Raw genomic sequence first — 14,906 nt, 5'->3', positions numbered from 1 at the left:
GTAGAGTTTTTTTGTATTATGAGATTTGTATGTATTATGGATCCTCATTAGCTGCTGCCAAGGCAGCAGCTACTCTTCCTGGGGTTTATTATGGATCCCCATTACTTCCTGCCAAGGCAGCAGCTACTCTTCCTGGGGTTTATTATGGATCCCCATTAGTTCCTGCCAAGGCAGGGTTATACAATTAAGGCAGTTTATACAATTTATAAAACATTACAATACATTCCCTCAGGCCCCTACTCCACCACTACCACATATCTACAGTACAAAATCCATGTGCATCGTATGTGTGAATGGATGTGTCTGTGCCTATGTTTGTGTTGCTTCACAGTCCCCGCTGTTCCATAAGGTGTATTTTTATCTGTTTTTTTATTGTACTGCTTGCGTCAGTTACTTGATGTGTAATAGAGTTCCATGTAGTCATGGCTCTGTGTAGTACTGTGCGCCTCCCATAGTCTGTTCTGGACTTGGGGACTGTGAAGAGACCTCTTGTGTCTTGTGGGGTATGCATGGGTGTCCGAGCTGTGCACCAGTAGTTCAAACAGACAGCTTGGTGCATTCAACATGTCAATACCTCTCATAAATACAAGTAGTGATGAAGTCAATCTCTCCTCCACTTTGAGCCAGGAGAGATTGACATGCATATTATTAATATTAGCTCTCTGTGTACATCTAAGGGCCAGCCGTGCTGCCTTGTTCTGAGCCAATTACAATTTTCCTAAGTCCCTTTTTGGGGCACCTGACCACACGACTGAACAGTAGTCCAGGTGCGACAAAACTAGGGCCTGTAGGATCTGCGTTGTTGATAGTGCTGTTTAGAAGGTAGAGCAGCGCTTTATTATGGACAGACTTCTCCCAATCTTAGCTACTGTTGTATCAATATTTTTTGATCATGACAGTTTGCAATCCAGGGTTACTCCAAGCAGTTTAGTCACTTCAACTTGCTCAATTTCCACATTATTTATTATAAGATTTATTTGAGGTTTAGGGTTTAGTGAATGATTTGTCCCAAATACAATGCTTTTAGTTTTAGAAATGTTTAGGACTTTTCCTTGCCACCCACTCTGAAACTAACTGCAGCTCTTTGTTAAGTGTTGCAGTCATTTCAGTCGCTGTAGTAGCTGACATGTATAGTGTTGAGTCATCCGCATACATGGACACTGGCTTTACTCAAAGCCAGTGGCATGTCATTAGTAAAGATTGAAAAAAGTAAGGGGCCTAGACAGCTGCCTTGGGGAATTCCTGATTCTACCTGGATTATGTTGGAGAGGCTACCATTAAAGAACACCCTCTGTGTTCTGTTAGAGAGGTAACTCTTTATCCACAATATAGCAGGGGGTGTAAAGCCATAACACATACATTTTTCCAGCAGCAGACTATGATCGATAATGTCAAAAGCTACACTGAAGTCTAACAAAACAGCATCCACAATATTTTTATCATAAATTTCTCTCTGCCAATCATCAGTCATTTGTGTAAGTGCTGTGCTTGTTGAATGTCCTTCCCTATAAGCATGCTGAAAGTTTGTTGTCAATTTGTTTACTGTAAAATAGCATTGTATCTGGTCAAACACCATTTTTTCCAAACACTTACTAAGGGTTGGTAACAGGCTGATTGGTCAGCTGTTTGAGCCAATAAAGGGGGCTTCACTATTCTTAGGTAGTGGAATGACTTTTGCTTCCCTCCAGGCCTGAGGGCACACACTTTCTGGTAGGCTAAAATTGAAAATATGGCAAATAGGAGTGGCAATATCGTCCGCTATTATCCTCAGTAATTTTCCATCCATTGTGTCAGGCCCCGGTGGCTTGTCATTGTTGATAGACAACAATAATTATTTCACCTCTTCCACACTCGCTTTACAGAATTAAAATTACAATGCTTGTCTGTCATAATTTGGTCAGATATACTTTGATGTGTAGTGCCAGCGTTTGTTGCTGGCATGTCATGCCTAAGTGCGCTAATCTTGCCAATGGAAAAATAATTAAAGTAGTTGGCAATATCAGTTTGTTTTGTGATGAATGAGCCATCTGATCCAATGAATGATGGAGCTGAGTTTGCCTTGTTTCCCAAAATGTCATTTAAGGTGCTCCAAACTTTTTACTATCATTCTTTATGTAATTTATCTTTGTTTGATAGTGTGGTTTCTTCTTCTTTTTATTTAGTTTAGTCACATGATTTCTCAATTTGCAATACAGTTGCCAATCGGTTGTGCAGCCAGAATTATTTTCCATTCCTTTTTGCCTCATCCCTCTCAACCATGCAATTTTTCAATTCCTCATCAATCCAAGGGGATTTAACAGTTTTTACAGTCATTTTCTTAATGGTTGCATGCTTATTAGTAACTGGAATAAGCAATTTCATAAATGTGTTAAGTGCAGCGTCTGTGTGCTCCTCATTACATACCATGGACCAACAAATATTATTTACATCAACAACATAGGAATCGCTACAAAACGTATTGTATGACCTCTTGTACACTATATTAGGCCCAGCCTTTGGAACTTTGGTTTTCCTATATATGGCTACTATATTGTGATCACTACATCCGATGGATCTGGATACTGCTTTCAAGCAAATTTCTGCAGCATTAGTAAAGATGTGGTCAATACATGTTGATGATTTAATTCCTGTGCTGTTTGTAACTACCCTGGTAGGTTGACTTATAAACGGAACTAGGTTGCAGGCACTGGTTACATTTTGAAGCTTTTTCTTGAGTGGGCAGCTTGATGAAAGCCAGTCAATATTTAAATCACCCAGAAAAGATACCTCTCTGTTGATATCACATACATTATCAAGCATTTCACACATGTTATCCAGATACTGACTGTTAGCACTTAGTGGTCTATAGCAGCTTCCCACCAGAATGGGCTTTAGGTGAGGCAGATGAACCTGTAGCCACATTACTTCAATAGTATTTAACACGAGATCTTCTGTAATCTTTACAGGAATGTGGTTCTGAATATAAACAGCAACACCTCCACCATTGGCATTTCTATATTTTCTGTAAATGTTATAACCTTGTATTGCTAACACTGTATCATCAAATGTATTATATAAGTGAGTTTCAGAGATGAATGCCATCTGTTACTAGCAAATTATTGATTTCATGAACCTTGTTTCTTAAGCTACATATGTAAACATGGGCTATTTTGAGCACTTTTCTTCTGGGATGCTTACTTGTTTTCATTGCTTTACTGGAAAGCTTAAAATCAAATCAAATGTATTGGTCACATACACATGGTTAGCAGATGTTATTGCGAGTGTAGCGAAATGCTTGTGATTCTAGTTTCGACAGTGCAGCAATATCTAGCAAGTAATATCTAACAGTTCCACAACAAATACCTAATACACACAAATCTAAGTAAAGGAATGGAATAAGAATATGTAAATATATGGATGAGCAATGTCATTGTCAGAGCGGCATAGGCTAAGATGCAATAGATAGTATAGAATGCAGTATATACATATGAGATGGGTCCATGCAAGATATGTAAACATTATTAAAGTGGAATTATTAAAGTGACTAGTGTTCCATTTATTAAAGTGGCCAGTAATTTTCAAGTCTGTATGTAGGCAGCAGCCTCTCTGTGCTAGTGATGGCTTTTTAACAGTCTGATGGCCTTGAGATAGAAGCTGTTTTTCAGTCTCTCGGTCCCAGCTTTGATGCACCCGTACTGACCTCACCTTCTGGATGATAGCGGGGGGTGAACAGGCAGTAGCTCGGGTGGTAGTTGTCCTTGATCATCTTTTTGGCCTTCCTTTGACATCGGGTGCTGTAGGTGTCCTGGAGGGCGGGTAGTTTGTCCCCGGTGATGCGTTGTGCAGACCGCACCACCCTCTGGAGAGCCCTGCGGTTGTGGGCTGTGCAGTTGCCGTACCAGGCGGTGATACAGCCCGACAGGATGCTCTCAATTGTGCATCTGTAAAAGTTTGTGAGGGTTTTAGGTGACAGGCCAAATTTCTTCAGCCTCCTGAGGTTGAAGAGACGCTGTTGCGCCTCCTTCACCACGCTATCTGTGTGGGTGGACCATTTCAGTTTGTCAGTGATATGTACGCCGAGGAACCTAAAACGTTCCACCTTCTCCACTGCTGTCCCGTCGATGTGGATAGGGGGGGTACTCCCTCTGCTGTTTCCTGAAGTCCACGATCAGAAGTTAATTTGCTCATGTTATTTATGTTTGTGCAGGGTGAGCTGCACACAGTGGACTTCCTCCTAGGGCACACGGCCTCAGTGTTAACAGTATAAATCTGGTTCATAGGCACGTGATTACTGTTTACAATAGATGTAGGATCAGCAGAGGCATTCAGGGCAGTTAGAAGGACATAAATTAGGTTACTTACATTGTGTCTACCAACGCCCCTGGTGTAATGTACATTTACTGAAGCTCTATGGCAACTCTGCGTCACAATGGTAGGGATTAGCTGAGCTGGGCTTGGGTCATTGATAAGTCATTGTCTCAACGCAGCCTTATAATGCTGTGAAAGGATCCAGGAACCCAAATGATTTGGGTGGATTCCATCCTCATTATAAAACGTGTTTTGTTTCCAAAAGGTATCAAAATTGTCAACAAAAGTTACACCCATTGAGCTGCAATAATCACATAGCCAGCTAGAGAAGGAATCCTGCTAAAGCGTTCAATGCCACGATTCAGAGAGGGCACAGGGCCAGATATGATGGGTATTTTGTTAGCAGAGAGTCAATCAGCTCTTTAAAATCCAGTTTCAGCTGTTCAGAGCTGGCCTTCATGATGTCATTAAAACCCACATGTCCTGATGTAGTACATTCGGGAGCAGCTTAGTAATGTATTTTACTCAAACTCCGGGATAGGACATTGTTTTTGCACCAGGAACGGTCACATTTCTAATTACCCATGACTGTATTTGTTAGTGACAGAGACATGGTTGTTGGCTTCCTTCATTTTCAGTCCTGTGGCCTTCACTAAGTGAAAATGATTTATTTGTATGTCTTTCTCACTGTATATTTTTTCTAGAATATAAATGCAATGCTACAAACAAAGCAATGCAGATAAAATAACAAAACAGGTACAAATTAACTAAGAACAAAATATTACATTTATAATAATCATTTGCAAAAATGTTTTCTCTCTTGCTTCAGAGTATGTGCTTTGATTTGGTTGCTTTTAATGTCGCATTCTACTTGGAATATTCACAAATACAGTAAGTGAACTGCTACCGTGTTTTATGTAGCATTTTTTACGGTAATGTCCAAAATACATCTAATATTACCTGTCCATTGAATCTCAGTCCACAATGTAATTTACGGTAATCTACTGTATTCAGTTTATACAGTATGAAGGAAGTCTGTTGATTATACTGTAATTTACCATGACAATTACAGTGTAGGAAACAGGTTCCAGTGTGTCTGCTGAACAGTTGATACAAACACTACTTTTTAAAACTTTCTTCCATTTCATAGTTTGTGTTTGTTGTTTATATTGTGTTTCAGTTGAATTATAACTTCGTTTTATAATGTACAATTACTAGATACTAAAATATCTCGCTTTCTCTCTCTGCTCTCTCTCTCTCACACTCTATCTCTCTATCTCTCTCTTTTTTCCTCTCTCTCTCTCAGGACCACCTCAACCAACGTGTCTAACATAGTGAGACAGTGGAACACCAAGATGAATGGCTACCTGGGAGAGAGCGAGAGGGTGACCACCAACGGGACACAGGTTATTGGGTGAGTCATGGCAGGGAGTGTTTGTGTGTGTGTGTGTGTGTGTGTGTGTGTGTGTGTGTGTGTGTGTGTGTGTGTGTGTGTGTCATAGATTGTCAGGTCAGATGCAGAGCAGGGATGCATGTGTTTGTATCTGTGTGTGTTTGTATCTGGTGTGCGTACATGTTTTTGATGCATCGTCAGGTCAGAGACAGAGAACAGATGAGGGTGTGTGTGTGTGTGTGTGTGTGTGTGAGAGAGAGTGTTAGTGTGAGACTTGTGAGTGTGTTTGTTTGTGTTTGTGTGTGCGTGCCTGCGAGCCTGCAAGGTCAGATTCAGATTAGGTATGACTCTGTTGACATTTACTTAGCCAAGGCTTTTGTCAGCATCAATAAAGTTGTATTAAATTTTACAAAGCCATTTATCGAATTACCTTCAAATGAAATTGACAGGAGTGACTTTCTTAGTCTGATAATCTCTCTCCCTCCTTCCTCCTCTTTCTCCCTCTCCTTCCCTCCTACTCTCTCCTTTCTTCCCCCACCTCTACCTATAACCCTCTCTTTCCCTATCCTTTCTCTCTCTCCTCTAACTTCTCCCTCTCCCTCTCTTCCCCTCTCTCCCCCTTCCTCCCTCACTCCCTGGTCCCCTCCACTCTCTTCCCCTACTCCAGCAGCAGTACTAAGGTTTGATATAGCTTTGATATGACTGACAGTTGATCTGTATTGTAATGTCCTGAACTGTATCTTTCTCTCTCTGTGCAGCAGTAGGAAGCGTGTCCAGCAGCACAAGGGTGTTCTAGTGGGCAGCAGTAGTTTCTCTAAGTCGGCCCGTCAGAAGTGGCAGACTCTAGAGAGGAGGATCCTAGACATTGTCATGCAGAGGATGACCATCACCAACGTAGAGGCCGACATGGACCGACTCATCAAGGTACTGTGATGAGGTCACTTCCTTTGCACTTTAGTCAGACTTCCTCTTCACTTTTAGTGCATTGTGATGCAGTTACAACTCATTATTAATGACTTCATTCACTTACCAGTTTACTTACTTAAAAAATGCATTGTTCCTTCCTGTCTGTTAATGATCGAGCTAACATGTTTTTTTCTCTCTTGTGTGTGTGAGACAGAAGCGAGAGGAGCTGTCTGTGCAGCAGGAGGCACTGTTGCGTAAAAGGCAGGTGCTTATGGCTGAGGGGGAGGGGCCTGACGGGGAGGACCGCCTAGTCCAGGAAATGAACGAGGACATTGAGGTTCTGAATGCAAACATCGACTACATCAACGACAGCCTATCAGACTGCCAGGCCACCATCGTTCATATAGAGGAGACCAAGGTGAGAACACACGCACACAGATTAGTGTAAAATGTCCTAGTTCTGGTGTACGGAGCTCCGTGCAGACTACTGAAGCCTGGGTGTTTCCTGCAGGATGAGCTGGACTCAGTGGACACCTCAGTGGTCATCAGCTCCTGCTCTCTGGCTGAGGCCCGACACCTCCTGGACCACTTCCTCAAGGCCTCCATCGACAAGGTAACTAACATGGGCCACGACCCAGGACCATCTGGTGGCTACAGTAGTTCATAGGTTATAGTCCAGATATATCATAACACAGACACAGTTCACAACTTGGAGATAGTCCCTATCAGGTCCTCATCAGTTTACAATTATTTTAGCAAATGTTGTGCAAATGGACACCCGTTTCAGGGAGGGTTGGCCAGTAGTTAATCTCTTGTGAAAAGATTCTGCATGTAAACTGAGAGAATCTGTCGGGACTGAATGGGATGAGTAGGATAGTTTGGTTTTTCGTCACTGGTTATTTGGACAAATCACTATTTCACAGGTGTTAGCATCTTTTTAATTTGAAGGGGAGGGGACATTCGCCCCGTAACTTGCAAAGAGAGAGGGGTGGAGCTTCTCATTCCGGTTCCGCTCCTCGTTCTAGTATTTCCTGATTTCTTCTCTTAACATGTATGGACCCAGAACTTAATCGAGCAGCTGACCAATTACGTGAGACTTTAGTTCTGGGTTAACCGAGATTAGCCAGAAGTAGTTGATAGCTGTATAGTTGATAAATGGTTGAAATAGGTCTCCCTCTGCTGGTCTTTCCAGGGACTGCAGGAAGCTCAGATCACTTGTAGGAATGGTGTTAGTAACTATATTGTGTGTGTGTGTGTGTGTATGCGTGTGCCTGTTTGTGTGTGTATGTGTGTAGGGTTTACAGGTGGCTCAGAAGGAGTCTCAGATCCGTCTGTTGGAGGGCCAGCTGAGACAGACAGATATGATTGGCTCTGCTCATAACCACATCATCCTGGACGCGCTGAGAGAGAAGGCTGAGTGTATCCCCGAGCTGCAGGCACTCATCCACAACGTACAGCAGGGTGAGGACACTCACTCACTCACTCACTCACACACTCACTCACTCACTCACTCACTCTCTTACTCACTCACTGTTTCTTCATATTTCGATGTCTGTGTTCACAGAGAATGGTTATGTCAGCACTGACGAGGAGCCTTCAGAGTTTAGCCAGGCCTCTGATGGCAGGTGAGACTACATGATCCACTTCTGGGTCCTCATTTATAACCGTTGCGTAAATTTAACACTAAATATCTGTGTGCGTAATTTCTGTAAATTATTGAGATGTATTAACTTTGTGTACACCATATATACGCATATTTCCCATTATAAATCAGACCTGTCGTAAAACAGTCCACGCGTGAACAAGCATCATAACTCCGCCTGAAAACGCCCATAATTCACCTTTTATGGTGACATAAACGCCCTTATTTGCTGTATACTTTGGAAGTATTGGAATTAGGCCAAGACAGGATCTAAAGGAAATAGCAATGGTGAACTTTATCAAATTGCTTCTTTTGCAGTGACATTTGCTGTATCTGACCGTTTCAAATTGTTGTAGACCTGTAAACAGATCGTTTGAATGCAATAATGTTTGCATTAACTATCCCAAACCTAAATATGTTGCACTGCTAGCGAACGCTGGTGTAATATATTCTCCATTTGCACAAGGCTACTACTTTTGCCTTCTTGCAATACTTCAACCACTAGAAACAATGCATACGCATGGTCTAAAGTTTGCGGGAGGATAAGCACATTGTCAAGTTAAATTCAGTTCTTATAAATTCGAACTTTTGCATGTGAACTGGTGCACGCATGTTCTGGAGGATATTTAGTGCATTGCCAACATTTATAAAACAAGGCCCCTAAACCTCACACCAAATCCTCATCATCACCCTTTTTGTGTGTGTTTACATTTCTTGTTCTCTCTCTCTCTTCAGTGTGTCTCAGATGAAGTCTTCAGCTAGTCAGGATGACTTCAAGCTGAAGGTTCAGGTAGGTGAACATGTGTTTCAGGTGTAGGCTACATGGTGTCTGTCTCCTCGCCTCAGCATTTCTTTCTTGAATTTCTTTCAGTATTCTGGATGTTACTGACTTGTATGACATGTTTGTTATGAGGAATCCTCACTGGAAACAGTTACAGCGCCGGAGTTGATTCTGTTGTCTAAACAAAGTAGAGGTTGTAGTTGTACTCAGCTGCCAGGAGATGGCAGCCTCTGCACATGAGTAATTATGGCTGTGATAGGTGCCTTCACAGAACCCCAAGATAACTAAACTACTCTTTCCCAAGCAGTGGAGGCTGCAGATGGGAGGAAGGCTCATAATAATGGCTGGAACGGAGCGAGTGGAATGGCATCAAACATGGAAACCGCGTGTTTGATGTATTTGATACCGTTCCACTTATACCGCTCCAGCCATTACCACGAGCCCGTCCTCCCAAATTAAGGTTCCACCATCCACTTATGATCCAAAGGTATAGTCTGTTCTATTGAATGTGTAATTTGACATCTTTCTTCCTACTCTTTCTGCCCCTCCTCCTCTCCTCTTCCCAGACTGAGCCCCGTCTGTCAGCCCAGATGAAAGCGGTATCGGCAGAGTACCTTGGTCCCGTGTTAGACCCGTCCACTAAGAACATCACCAAGTCCCTGGCCTCCCTAACAGACATCCAGGAGAACGGGGCCAGTATGAGTGGCCTGAGCCTCACTCTCCCCATCTTTAGAGACAGGGTGTCAAGGACCATCAGCCTGCCTGTCCGGGGACACACCTTGTGAGTCTTAGGCTATGGTGCACTGTTCCTTAAAGGGAGTTCCAATATGGTAGATGGTGGCTTCAGAACAGCACCACTTGTTAACCATCTAGGGAATCTATTTCTATGGTCGCAGTAATTGCCAATGCTAATGCTAGCTTGCTATGGCTATGGATGGTGGTGTCACATGCTAATTCTAACAATCTGCTACTGTATGCTAATGGTTATTTTCTCTCTATCGCTCTCACTCTCTTTCGCTCTGTGTGTGTGTGTGTATCAGTCCCAGGCAGTCTCGGGGGGGTGACACCTCCCCTCTAACAAGGAGGAAGTCTTATGACCGAGGCCAGTCTTACAGGTAGCTAACTCTCTCCCCCAACTAATCACTAATCAATACATTGTTTAGTTGAATCTCCCTCCACAATCCCTTTACCAATGTTCCTGCATTATTGTATTCCTTTTTAATTATGTAAAGTGTGTTGTGACACGTGAAATGCACATTAAATTAATCTGACTTGACCAATCAATCAATCAATCTGTTGAATATGATACACAAACCCAATGACTGGAAAACAAGCTGTTCTCATCATCTCCCGCATCTCTCCATCCACCCTCCTCCCCTCTCCCCCGCACCCTTCTCACCTATCGCGCTCTCACAGAAATGCTGATGGGTATACTCCCCCATCCTCCCCCCCTCTCAGAACCAGAAATGACCGCAATGTCTTTTCAAGGCTCACCAGCAACCAGAGCCAAGGCTCTGCACTGGACAAGTAAGTACACACACACACACACTGTCACCTCGAAACACCTCAATAAAGGGAATAGGTTGCCATTTGGAACTCACTGTAACAGAAAACTAAATGATACTGTAATTTGGGGTATTATCAACAGTGAAATACTTAAAATGTATAGGGGACAGACTGGAGTGGCAGCAAGTCTTAAACCTTAAATGGTTGAGCATTTTACCATGTCCTTTTGGTCTGTAGTCACTGCCAGTTTGGAAGCCTTTGTCTATAAGTGCAAGTGATATAAAACACCAAATATTAATTAATATACTGTAATGTGTAAACACTTTACCTAGCAGCCAACCTGCTTGCACCAATCCCTTGTAATTACAGTAAAATACTGTGAAATACAAACTTCTCCCCTTAATAAATGTAATTCATCCATTCATTCATTCATTCATTCATTCATTCATTCTGATTACGGTAGCGTTTACTTTTTTACAGTATAATACAGTAAATGTTATGGTATTGTACACAGTACTTGCTTTGATACCGTATTTATATTACATTAGGTGTGCTGTAATATGAAATAGAGAATTTTACTTGGCACTGAGCTGCCTGTAAGTTACTGTCAAATTCCCGGCAACCCCTTTACAGTGTAGTGTTCCATTCTTTTTCCAATCAATTCTAATTCTCAACCCTGAAAATGGCGGCAGTTAATTCTCAGCCTCTAAATTGTTTGTTTAATTTATAATCTTTATTAATCCTGCTAGGTTGTTGTGTTTATTGATCAGGTGTAGTAAGTTGTGGGTAATAAGAGTGTGTGTTTCCGTATGTGCGTGTGTGTGCGTGCGTGCCTTTGTGTGTGTACTAGGGTGGTTGGTCTATGGCTGCCTGATAATGCCTGTGGATTCTCATGATCTAAACCAGTAGTTCAATGAGCACAGATTAACTTGTTAGCGTCCTCTCTGGGATGTGTCAGCAGGCAGCCATTTTGTTCTGATTGAGTTGAGGGTGGTGGATAGGGGGATGGGATAGGATACAGTTGGGGGCTTGTGACTGCACCATTAGGGGCATATTTCAGAAATGTGTTACATGACATGGGTTATTGTTAGATAATTGGTTTGATAATTGGTTTGATGACTCCCGAGTGGCACAGTGGTCTAAGGCACTGCATCGCAGTGCTAGCTGTGCCACTAGAGATCCTGGTTCGAATCCAGGCTCTGTCGTAGCCGGCCGCGACCGGGAGACCCATGGGGTGGCGCACAATTGGCCCAGCGTCGTCCAGGGTAGGGGAGGGAATGGCCGGCAGGGATGTAGTGCATGGCGTTTGCAACGCCAGGGTTGTGGGTTCGATTCCCACGAGGGGCCAGCTTGAAAAAAAAATTATATAGATAATGTGGATAAGAGCGTCTGCTAAATGACTAAAAATGTAAAAATGTGAATGTTTGCTGAGACTGGGAGGTTGATCGAATTTGGCCCACATTGTGTTTGACAGTAGAGGATGAGGTGTATAGGCAGAGATGGGGCTGGGAAGTTGGGTTTATCATGAGATTTAGTTACAGCTCATTGTTTTTCTATGTTTTATGATGTTTAGCATGGTTTTGACATCAACATGTTTTTGGAACAGTTTTACATCCATCTTGTATGCTTTGACAAGAATCAATCCAAGTTATTATGTTTCTTTGCACACTGAGTGATTTCACTTTGCTTTGGAGTTCACTTTGCTTTAGGTTTACTTTGCTTTGGGTTTACTTTGCTTTGGGTTTACTTTGCTTTAGGGTTACTTTGCTTTAGGTTTACTTTGCTTTAGGTTTACTTTGCTTTGGGTTTACTTTGCTTTGGGTTTACTTTGCTTTAGGGTTACTTTGCTTTAGGTTTACTTTGCTTTAGGTTTACTTTGCTTTGGGTTTACTTTGCTTTGGGTTTACTTTGCTTTGGGTTTACTTTGCTTTGGGTTTACTTTGCTTTAGGTTTACTTATGTTTATCCATTTATCCAACTTCCTCTTCTCATATCTTATTGCACCACTGATATCTTGTTCTGGGAATATTCCTCATTTGAGACATCCCTGACACTGAGAAGAAAGCTGCTGATCTGCTCCTGTCCCCACAAAACAATGACATCTGTATAGTCTGGTACAAAACATCCATATGGTTTAGTAGTTTCTGCAAAAACAAACAGGTCTGTTTAACAGCTGGACAGAATTCTCCAGAATCGGAATAGTTGTAGTCTGATTTCAAACCCATCACACACACACCTTCTTAAAATCATTTCTCAGAGATGGAAGGATGCCGACGTTGCAAACAGCCTGATTTCATATGGAGTACAATTGCACATTTGCACACTTACAAAAGCCATGAATCAATATGCTGGCCACTAATAACCATACCCCATAAACCTCATACAGTATTAAAAATAAAATACTATGGCTGAATTTATGGAGGTTTTGTTATGTTGCCTTCCAACAGCTTTGCTCCCTACAGACATTCTTCATTTCCAACTGACATTACAAAGCCTTCTCTCTCACAGTAACAATCCTGTGAAGTGAACAATAAAATATTTATATGATGCGTCCAAATGGCACCATATTCCCTTTATAGTGCACTACTTTTGACCAGAAAGGGAATAGGGTGCCATTTGGGACCATAGTGTAAAACTGCCTTTTATTGCAGTGTTTTCCCTAGTTTACAACTCCGGGAATAGGCGGTACGCCAGAACAGATCTTTCCCACAGAGACAGCTAACTAAGAGTGGTGGGTTCTCCTGTGACGTCCAGTCTGATTGACAACCCTGTCCTCCAATCAACTGCCTTCTCCCTGCTGATAACCCAATCCCCTCTCCCTGGCCCGCCCCATCCTCCTCCTTTACTTCCTGGTTATTGGGAAACCCCACCCCCAATCCCAGTAACCCCTCCCTCTCTAATTGCACTTCTGTTTTATCCCTTACTGTACTGTAGGTATCCCTTCCTTCTTTAATCCAGACCCAAAGTGCTAAACCCTCCTATTGTAAACCCTCCCGCCATGGACTAGTCTGAGTGCCATGCCATCTCTACTACTTTATGTCTTGTCACATGCTGAAACAGGCTGTCACTCAGGCAAGCCATAGTCTAGGAGGCAAATCTCTGTATTGCCTAACCCTAACCTGCATCTTAACCTTACCAGTATAACCCTTCCTCCTCTAGCCATAGCGCTCAACTTGCTCCTAACTGCCCTTGCTCCTAATTTCCTCTCCTCTTCTGCTCCTAAACCTGCTCCTACTTCTTTTAACTTTGCTCCTAACCTCCTTTCCTCTCCTCTCCTGCTCCTAACCGTAACCTTGCTCCTGTTCTGTCTTCAGGTCGGATGACAGCGACTCCTCTCTCTCGGAGGTGCTCAGGTAGAGATATCTGTCTGTCTCTGTCATTCTGTCTCTTCTCTTGCCTGATTGGCCAGTCACTCAGCTGGCCACTCCTCCTTTTCTGGGGTGGGCAGAGTCGGTGTGGAGCATGCTTTAACCTCATCGGTCCCCCCTCACCTTCCTCCAATCCCTTTCCACTGTGTGGTGTTCTATGTTTATGGTGCCCCTCCCCCCTACTCATTGGATCTGAATGAACCTTTTTCGTCTGGAGAGCTTGGGTTGAATAATAACCCTTTTGGGTGAGGGCAGTTACATTCATTCAAGCTAAGGCTACAGAGGATAATGATTCTGAGAGGATAGCATCTATAAAGCATTGACAGCACACAAATAGACCTTGGTACACTCTTAAAAAATGATGGTTTAAAAACAACCCAATTTGGGGTTTTTGGTAACCCAGCGCTGGGTAAACATTGGATAGAACACACACTGGGTTATTTTGATCAAGCCAGTTGGGTTGCGTGAATAATCCAACATGTTGGGTTGTTGGGATTACCCAAACATGGGTTAATTGAACCATCAGTTGGGTATTTTTTACCTTCATGCTGGGTTGTCCTAGCAGCTGGGTCTTTTTGAAGCAGGTTAACGTTTTTTCATCATGAGTCTTGTTCTGTCGGCAGCTCTGCAGTGTGGTCACTAGCTGGCACAGCCACAAAGTCATAAAATCTGATTTTAAACCTAAGCCTAAACCTTAACCCTAACCTTAACCACACTGCTAACCCTAATGCCTAAAGGCTTCCACATGCTTTGGTTAGGCTGGCACTGTGCTCACATACACCTTTAAAAGACCTTGGCTTGAAAAACGAGAAAAAAGCTGCAATATTACTGTTTGTCAATTTTGAGATGCCATTGCCAGTATACACTTCCACAAAATAGTCTGAATTTTTACATTTTTGCCAAGGAGATCTTAGTTGCGCAATTTTACATCTAACTAAGATGTTTGGTGCAGTATTTCTCAAGTGAAAAATTTGCATGAAAACAAGTTGTCTATTTGAATGACAATAAACACTTCATTGAAGAA

The 14,906-nt window shown here is 42.5% G+C and overlaps 1 protein-coding gene across 1 annotated transcript in view; it reads left to right on the top strand.

Annotated features, from left to right (window-relative positions):
• The window catches only part of LOC121578331 (kinesin-like protein KIF21B), a 99,938-nt gene that overhangs the window by 66,983 nt on the left and 18,049 nt on the right, over nt 1-14,906 (top strand). The window contains exons 17-27 of the mRNA XM_041892642.2: nt 5,594-5,701; nt 6,439-6,604; nt 6,801-7,004; nt 7,098-7,199; nt 7,882-8,047; nt 8,151-8,211; nt 8,964-9,018; nt 9,576-9,790; nt 10,050-10,124; nt 10,426-10,536; nt 13,829-13,867. Of these exons, the coding sequence (XP_041748576.2) occupies nt 5,594-5,701; nt 6,439-6,604; nt 6,801-7,004; nt 7,098-7,199; nt 7,882-8,047; nt 8,151-8,211; nt 8,964-9,018; nt 9,576-9,790; nt 10,050-10,124; nt 10,426-10,536; nt 13,829-13,867 (1,302 nt within the window). The remainder of the gene's footprint in view (nt 1-5,593; nt 5,702-6,438; nt 6,605-6,800; nt 7,005-7,097; nt 7,200-7,881; nt 8,048-8,150; nt 8,212-8,963; nt 9,019-9,575; nt 9,791-10,049; nt 10,125-10,425; nt 10,537-13,828; nt 13,868-14,906) is intronic.

Source organism: Coregonus clupeaformis, chromosome 12 (assembly GCF_020615455.1).
Source record: "Coregonus clupeaformis isolate EN_2021a chromosome 12, ASM2061545v1, whole genome shotgun sequence".
Lineage (NCBI taxonomy): Eukaryota > Metazoa > Chordata > Actinopteri > Salmoniformes > Salmonidae > Coregonus > Coregonus clupeaformis.
Note: the sequence above shows the minus strand (reverse complement) of the source record. Positions and strands in the feature narration are given on the sequence as shown.